Below are 8,818 nucleotides of genomic sequence, written 5' to 3'. Positions count from 1 at the left end.
TTTAAACCAATAAAGCATCTCAGATACTCTGCAATAAAAAGGAAGGAACTATTGATACAACTTAGATGAATCTCCAAGAAATTATGCTGACTGAATAAAGCCAGTCCTAAGAGCTTGCATACTGTATGATCCCATTTACAGGACATTCCTGAAATGGCAGGATTATAGAAATGGAAACCAGATTTACGGGGCCCGGAAGTGAAGGATGGGATGGGGGCTGCAGTGAGGAGAATGAAAAGGCAACATGAGGGATGCTTGTGATGGGCTTGTTCTGTATCTTGGTTGTATCAGTGTCTATATACTGGTTGTGATACTTTACTCTAGGTTTGCAAGTGTTACCATGGGGGAAACTGGGTAAGGGGTATGTGCAACTTCTTTTATTTCTTATCACTGCATGTGAATCTATAATTATCTCAAAATAAAAAGTTTAATTAAAAAACTCAAATACCATTGTTTCCTTTGATACTCTCCTTAATTCCATTCGCTTTCCATAGGTAACTGCTATCTCGAATTTATTGCTTATGTCCATGAAATTTTCAATACATGTGCTACATATGAATGTATCTTTAAACAATATGTAGCATTCTTTTACATACTTTAAACTTTAAAAATAGAATCACACTCTATGTACCCTTCTGGGACTTGCTTTTTTTTTTTTTCCTTTGCAATGTTTGTGGGGATATCCATGTCGATATATGAATGTATAGTTTTTTCATTTTTGCTGTTCAGAATTCCATTGGTGGTGGAATTGTATGATTATACCACAAGTTGTTAATCCACTCTCCTGCTAATGAACATCTAGGCTATTGCTAATATTCTGTTATTACTCACGGTGCTGCTGTGAACATTCTTGTCCACATTTCTTGCATATATGTGGAGAAATTTCTTGAATGTAGGAAATATCTGGGAGCAGAACTACTTGTCTTGACAGTGTGTGCATTTTCAACTTTTCTAGATATTACTAAATTGCTCTTTAGAGAGGTTGCAACAATTTACATTATCATATTAGTATAGAGACTTCTCACCATTCTACATCCTTCTACACTCTCACTGATACATTTTTATACCCTGCCGATCTGATGGGCATGAAATGGTATCTCATTGTGGTTTATTCACATTTGTCTTATTGCTAGTGAATTGATCACCTTAAATAAATTGTATTCTTGATCAGGAATAGCTGTAGAGAAGACGAATGTTTGAGGCTAGAGACACAGGAGGGAGGGGCACATTGGGTACAGAAGCACAAAGGCAGGAAATGACACTGCAGGTATGGAAAAAAAAGCACTTAACTCTTTCACTGGAGTAAGGTCTGTGAAGGGGAAAATGAGGTTGGAGTCAGACCACTGAGCAGCGAGGAGCTATCAATTACTTATAGCAGGAAATATTATGATCACATGCTTTGTTTCAGGGAATTTAAACTGAAAGCATGTCCAGGATGAATGGGTGTGGGTGGCAGCAGGGCAGAGAGGGGTTAGGATTTGGAAGGATGATCCTGGAGGCTACGGAAATAGCCAGGTGATAAGTAGTATGGACTGAACGGGGTAGTGGCAGAGGGGGATAGAGGAGGAAAACACTGGGAGATAGAAAGTGAAAGAGACTCAGCTGAACCAGATAAAGAAATCTGGATCAAGGGCTAGGGAGAAAATAGAAGAAAAACCAGGCAAGCACATTGCTGAATCCTGAGAAATGAATTCAAAATATCAACAATTATCTGAGCTGTTGTCTACCTTTCAATATTATTCAGGTATGCCCACAAATGCTAATAAACAGTTCATCTTGACTCTGTTTGTAGCTAAAGATGTTTTTAGACTTCTTGATGAAGGTTGTCTTTGAATTAGAGACAGCATGTCCCAATAGAGCTCTCTGAAAGTGAGCTGGGATGGTTTTCTGTTTTTCAGAACCTGCTGACATGGCTGATCATGGGGCAGATGAGCCATGCTCCAGGTCAGGGAATCCGGATGGGGAAGGTCAGGTCTGTGAGGACAGATCATTGATCCAACAGAGGCTGGCCATCAGCGAGCTGATCGACACCGAGGTCTCCTACTTGCACATGCTCCAACTCTGTGCCTATGACATCAGGAGCCGCCTCCAGCAGGTATTTAGGGGCACACACAGCCTGACTTTATAGGGGCAAATGTGAGTCCCAGCTTCTCAAACCGCACATTTATTCTTGGGCAGGCTCGATGGAAAGGAAGTGTGGTGGATGTGAAGTCTACAGATCTGGACGTAAGCCCCAGTTCTTCCATTTATTGGCCATGCAACCTTCAGCAAGGCATGGAATGGCTTAGAGTCTTAGTGCATTTATCTGCTAAATGGGGAGAGGAGTGATCACCTCAGAGAATTAAGTGAGCTACTGGACAAGCCCTTTTCAAGTTTAGAACAGATTGCTTGAACTGACCTGCATTCTGACTGTGCCATTTGCAGAGTAGTGACATGGAGAAATCATCACTATAATGGGTTTCTATTATAATGTTCTTTATTTAGATTTTTTTTTTTCTGGTTTCAGAAATAATGTGAGTACAGGCTATTGCTATAAAATTTCAAGCATCCGGGGCCAGCCCGTGGCTCACTCGGAAGAGCGTGGTGCTGATAACACCAAGGCCACGGGTTCGGATCCCATATAGGGATGGCTGGTTAGCTCACTGGGTGAGCATGGTGCTGACAATACCAAGTCAAGGCTTAAGATCCCCTTACTGGTCATCTTTAAAAAAAAAAACAAAAAACTCAAGCATCCCCTAGCGTGTGAGCTACATAAGGGCAAAGACTGTTTGGTTCATTATATCCCAGTCTTGACACATAAATACAATAATAGACTTTGAATTAGTGTTTCTTGAATGAATGAAATACTAAAGCAGATAATGTAGAAGGTGAAGGAGCTCTCTTATTTTACCATCCAGAAATTAGTATTTTTCTCAATAGGCATTAAACAAACAAATATATGTAGTTATTTATTTTAGCAAAAATAAGAGCATACTCTAGACATTGTTGTGCAGCTAGATTTCCCACTTGGTTGTGCATCCAGCACATCATTCCATACCCATGCATATATATAGTCCTGCATCTTTTTTACAGTGGCATCGCTTAGTTAATAGGGGTGAAGTTTAGAATTCATCTTGGGGTAATGGTGGTAGGTGCCAAGTATATCAGAACTGGAAAGAAGTCAGCTTTCCACCCTCACATGACAAGTAGGGAAACAGAAAGAAGAAAAATGAAAGTTGGCAGCAGACCGAGGATAAAACCCCAGTTTAGCTTTCCTTCCATGCTGGGTACTCCATCTCTTCCTCTCCTTTTGTGGAATAATGAAAATACCTAGATTATAAAATTTCACAATCCTTGCAAACATTCTACTGGAGCAGTCAGTCTGCCCAGGAGCAATGGGACCCTGATGGCATGAGTGTTCTGAAGTATCTCCAAAGCCTGCAAACAAAGTCACCTCACCAAAATCCCGATGACCTCCTATGGCTTCTTTGTTTCTTCTAGCTGCCACAGGAAGATCTGGATGTCCTGTTCTCAAACATTGATGACATCATCAAGGTAAACAGCAGATTTCTTCATGATCTGCAGGAGACAGCCTCCAGGGAAGAGGAACAAGTGTACTTGATTGGTGAGCAAAAAAACTAGGGAGTTGTTATCCTTAGATCCCTGTGGAATTGTCTTAAGCATGTGGTCATTGCTGTAGTGTCCCCAGAGTTTCAGAGACATGCAGCTCAATGGGAGTCTGTTTTGGGGATCCCAAAACACAGCATGTCAGAGCCAACAGGGTCATCAAATAATATCTAGTCCAACCCCATCATTTTACAGATGAAGAAACTGAGGCCCAGAGACAGGTAGGGACATTCTTACAGTCACATAACTGTTAGAAGCACAGTGGAGTCTTTAGTGTAAGTCTCTTTCACATTCATTCATTCAACAGTTATCTATGGAGCACCTGCAGTGTGCAGTCACTGTTCAGTGTGCTGGGGTCACAGCATCAAAAAGAGAGTCTGAGCTTCTGTTCTCATCAGTTTGACAAGTTGGTGAGAGAGACAGAAGATAAACAGATAAAAGAATTTTAGGTGGTAATTTGTAATTTGAAGAAAATACATAGTGGTAGTAACTTCTGGGTATGAGGGAAGGCCTCATGAGGAGGGAGCATTTGAGCTGAGACCTGAATGTTAGGAGGAAGCCACCATGAGACCATCTGGAGGGAGAGTAGAGAGTATAGCCATGCAAAGGCCCTGAGGCAGGAATGATCTGAATGTTTGAAGGACAGACAGAAGGTTGATGTAGCTGCAGGAGAATTAGTGAGGGGAGAATGTTAAGGGATAAGACAGAAGAGGCAAGCAAGGACCAGATCACACAGAGCCTTATAGGCCATGGTAAGGAGTTTGGGTTCTATTCTAAATGTGATAAGAAGCCATTTGGACAGTTTTGAGCAGAGAAGTGACATGGTCTGGTTTATGTCTTTCGAAGATCTCTTTAGCTATTGTGAACAATGGACTTTGAGGGAGTGTTGAGAACGGAAGCAGAGAGACCAGTTGGGGGCTTCACTGTGTCCCAGGTGAAAGATGAGGACAGTCTCCCTATTCTGGAATGGTTAGGATGACCAGAGTATAAGGAAGAGAAGAGCAGGTGCAAATCTCATACCTGTCTTCTTCAATCTCTTCCCATTTGCTGCCAGATGAATGGGTGCCAGGTGGCTGACAGGAGGAGGGAGTGAAGGTAGCCAGGGCAGTAGCCACCCAAGTCCCCCTGGCCTTTCCACCACCCATCTTCTACCCATTCCCAGATGTGAATGATGATGATGGGGATTCAAAATAACAAATAGGCTGTATTAGTCCATTTCTGTTGCTTATAACAGGAATATCTGAAACCAGGTAATTTGTGAAGGAATAATATTTATTGTTTACAGTTTCAAAGGCTAGGAAGCCCAAAGTCCAGGGAACACATCTGGTGAGAGCCTTTTTAGTAGTTACTAACTCTACACAGCAAGGCAGGGTCTCACATGGCAGGTGGTGGAGCTACAGAGAGAGCGAGCTTCTCATGCACTCCCTTTTTAAAGCCAGCAGAACCACACCCATGATCACCCATCAATGAATTCATCCATTCATGAGGACATAGTCCTCACAATCTAATCACCTCTTTAGGGCCCCACCTTTCAGTTACCATTATAGGATTTCTCACCCTCTTAACCCTGTCACAGTGAGGATTAAGTTTCTAATATATTCAACTTTGGGAGACACAATTCAATCCATAGCACATGCAAACACATTTTCAAAAACCACTTTCTGAGTGTTTACTCAATGCTAGTTACTGCACTGGGTATTGTGACCCGAATCACAGCAGAACTCTAGTTGGCCTCTGGGAGCGAGGGCTCTCAACCCTACATGGAATGGCTTGCATGTAGTACAGGGTGAGATTAAAGCCTGTGTATTGTGTGTTTATTGTTCTTTTGAAAACAGAGTTTTTTTCTTAAAATAGCAATGTGAATAAGTTACTATTCTTTATAAATGGTAGATGAATACAAAATTAAAGATTAAGATTTTTTTAAGTATCTGTACTAGATGTTCTCACTTTTTATCAGTTTATCCTTCTTATGTTAATAATTAACACTTATTTGAGTGGACATTGATAAAGCCTCAGGCTGGAGACTTTCTACAGGTCTGGCTCTGAAGTCAGGCTGTTCTGCTGGTATGTGTTTGAGGTTCAGTATGGTTTCTTGTAAGGGTCCACACTTGTCAATCTCTGCCTTCCTGCTGGACCCACAGAGTCAAGATGCTACTTTAACTCCTGAGTATATCTGGTGACATCTCTTAGCTACCCTCACTGCTTCTCTGGTAGGGTTTCCAGATAAAATATAGGACGCCCAATTAAATTTGAATTTCATATAAATAATGCAATAATAATTATTTTTAGTAAAGTATATCCCAAATATTGCATAGGGCATCCTTTTTATTTTTTATTTTTTTAATGCAGCTGGCTGTTACAGGCATCAAACCCTGGACCTTAGCCTTATCAGCACCATGCTCTAACCAACTGAGCTAACCAGCCAGCCTGCATAGGACATACTTATACTAAAAAATTATCATTGTTTACCTGAAATTCAAATTTAATTGAGCATCCTGTACTTTCTCCCTTCCCCCTAAATTTGGCAGTCCTGTTCCTAGCCTTTACCGAATTTTCAGAAAATACCCTCCTTATCCTTTGTCCCTTGTGGTTAGCCAACAAGAGGCACAAAGAACCCACATGGCGTTTCTTCTCCTCGGTGTAACCACATGCAGGTCAGGCTGCTCTGCCTCCTGCCAGCTCTCCCTCCATTCCCTTTCCAGCTCCCAGGCCTTGCTCTGCAAGGAAAGCCTTTTTCCCAATTGTATAGCAACAGCATTTTAAAAGATTTTTGGACCTCGGGCAAGACTGTCTTTAACAGCCTTTTTTCCTCCCAAGTAAGTCAGGTCCCCTGTCCCTATGAGCAATTTCAAACATAACTTAGACATTCACAGGAGTTCCCACACAGGGTTGTACTGCCAGAGGGCACCATGGTCGAGTGCAGCGCTGTCTGATAGAAATATAACATGAGCCACAATTTAATTTAAAATTTTCAAATAGCTATGTTAGGAAAACTAAGGAAATTAATATTAATGATATCTTTTATTTATCCCAATAGATCCAAAATAACATTTTAACATGTAATCAGTATAAAAATTATTCCTTAGATATTTTACTTTTGTTTTGTATGAAGTCTTTGAAACCCAGTGTCTTTCGCACTGACAGCACATCTCAGTTGGGACTCACCATATTTCAAGTGCCCAATAGCCACATGTGGCTGGTGACCACTGCATTTGGGCAGTGCAGGTCTAGTGGTTTAGAGCAGGGGCTATGGAGTCTGATTGACGATGCTCTGACACCCATGCCTCCTTCGTGTCTCTGAGCCTCAGTTGCCTCTTTAAAATGAATGTGAGGGCCGGCCCGGTGGCGCACTGGAGAGTGCGCCGCTTGGGAGTGCGGCGGCGCTCCCGCCAAGGGTTCGGATCCCATGTGGAGACCGGTTCCCGCTCACTGGCTGAGCGCGGTGCGGGCGCAACACCGAGGGTTGCAATCCCGTTACCGGTCAGTAAAAAAGACAAAAAGGAAAAAAAAATAAAAATAAAATAATAAAATAATAAAATGAATGTGAAAGTAGTACCCATCTCTGTGCCAGCCATGATGCTGAGTACTTAACATGCAGTAGCCCTTTTTATTCCCATAACACTGTTACTGTTGATTATTATGTCCATTTTACTGAAGAAAAACCTGAGGTTCAGAGATGTTAAGTAACTTTCCCAAGGTCACACAGCCAGATCAGGCAGTTAGTATTTGAATCCCCCTCCTTCTGTCTCTAGAGCACTAGCTCTTGACCATCCTACCTCCCTTTCTCTTCTTACTGACTAATCCCAGCTAGATGTAGTGTGTCCTTTCGATGATGGTAGTAATTTCTTTGCTAATTGGTGACTGTAGAAGGAAAAGAAGGGAGAAAATATGCCTTGACTTTGGTGTCCTGGGCATGCTGGCCTCTTTGGACAACTCTGTTCTCTGGGAGTTCACCTTCCTCTGCCCTTCAGTTATTGAGACACCCCTGCCCCTGGCCACACTGGTATGATACAGCTTCTTTGGCTTGTTTGTCATGTTCCTGGGGACATATTCATGATGAGCAGAATGTGGGAACCACCCTAGGTTTTATTTCCACACCCAGGCTATCCCCTAGAGGGAGTCATCTGTGCCGTTGGCTGATTGCCTCCCTCCCATGCACATTCTCCCTAGCTGCAGTTTCGGTCGTGTGCTCCTCGGCTCTGGGAGCTTCTCCTGGGAGTTCTCTCTGAGGATTGGCTGGACTGGCACCGGGGAAGGAGTTTGGTCCTCAGGTAGTAATCTCACCATGGGGATCTTTGCTGAGAGCTGAACTGCTCTCATTTGGGCACCATCTGATGTGTCCCAAGAGGAGCTTGGTTCAGGTCAGAGATCCAGCCCATGGCTTTGGCAGGCAGTAGTGTCAGCTGTACTTCCTGGGGTCCCTGGCTCCCCACCTGCCCTGTTGTGGTTAGTACCTTTCTCTTCAGCCTCACCACTTCCTCCCTAGATGGGCCACCACATACTCTTACCTGGGTATTTCTAACAACTATTCCTGATCCTTAGTTTAGTCTCAACATGGTATTAATCTTTTTTTTTTTAATTAATAGACTTTATTTTTTAAGAGCACTTTTAGATTTATAGAAAAATTCTGTAAAAAGTACAGGGAGTTCCCATATACCCCCTATCGCCCCACATAGAGTTAACCCTATTAGTAACATCTTGCATTAGTGTGGTACATTTATTATAATTGATGAATGAATATTAACATATTATTAGTAATTAAAGTCCATAGCTTACATTAGGGTTCACTCTTGGTGTTGTACGTCGAATGAGTTTATTTTATTTTTTGGCAGCTGGCCAGTATAGGGATCCGGACCCTTGACCTGGGTGTTACAAGGCTGTGCTCTAACCAACTGAGCTAATGGGCCAGCCCCATTCTATGGATTTAGACAAACGTATAATAACATGTGTTCTCCATTGTAGTATTATCCAGAGTATTTCCACTGCCCTAGAAATCCTCTGAGCTCTGCCCATTCATTCCTCCCTCCCTTCCAGGCCCTGGAAACAACTGATCTTTTTATTGTTTACACAGTTTTCCCTTTTCCAGAATGTCATATAATTGAAATCATGCAGTGTGTAGCCTTTTCAGAGTGACTTCTTTCATCTAGCAATGTGCATTTAAGCTTCCTCCATGTCTTTTCCTAGGTTGATAGATCATTTCTTCTTTTTTTTT

At 42.2% G+C, this 8,818-nt stretch overlaps 1 protein-coding gene across 1 annotated transcript in view; it reads left to right on the top strand.

Annotated features, from left to right (window-relative positions):
• The first annotated feature begins 1,903 nt into the window (after positions 1-1,903).
• ARHGEF37 (Rho guanine nucleotide exchange factor (GEF) 37) overlaps positions 1,904-8,818 on the top strand; it is a 40,001-nt gene continuing 33,086 nt past the window's right edge. The window contains exons 1-2 of the mRNA XM_008580909.1: positions 1,904-2,095; positions 3,481-3,604. Of these exons, the coding sequence (XP_008579131.1) occupies positions 1,910-2,095; positions 3,481-3,604 (310 nt within the window). The 5' untranslated portion in view covers positions 1,904-1,909. The remainder of the gene's footprint in view (positions 2,096-3,480; positions 3,605-8,818) is intronic.

The sequence above is a fragment of the Galeopterus variegatus genome, unplaced genomic scaffold (assembly GCF_000696425.1).
Source record: "Galeopterus variegatus unplaced genomic scaffold, G_variegatus-3.0.2 Scaffold2203, whole genome shotgun sequence".
NCBI lineage: Eukaryota > Metazoa > Chordata > Mammalia > Dermoptera > Cynocephalidae > Galeopterus > Galeopterus variegatus.
The sequence above is the reverse complement of the archived record's forward strand: the minus strand, read 5'-3'. Positions and strand labels throughout refer to the sequence as shown.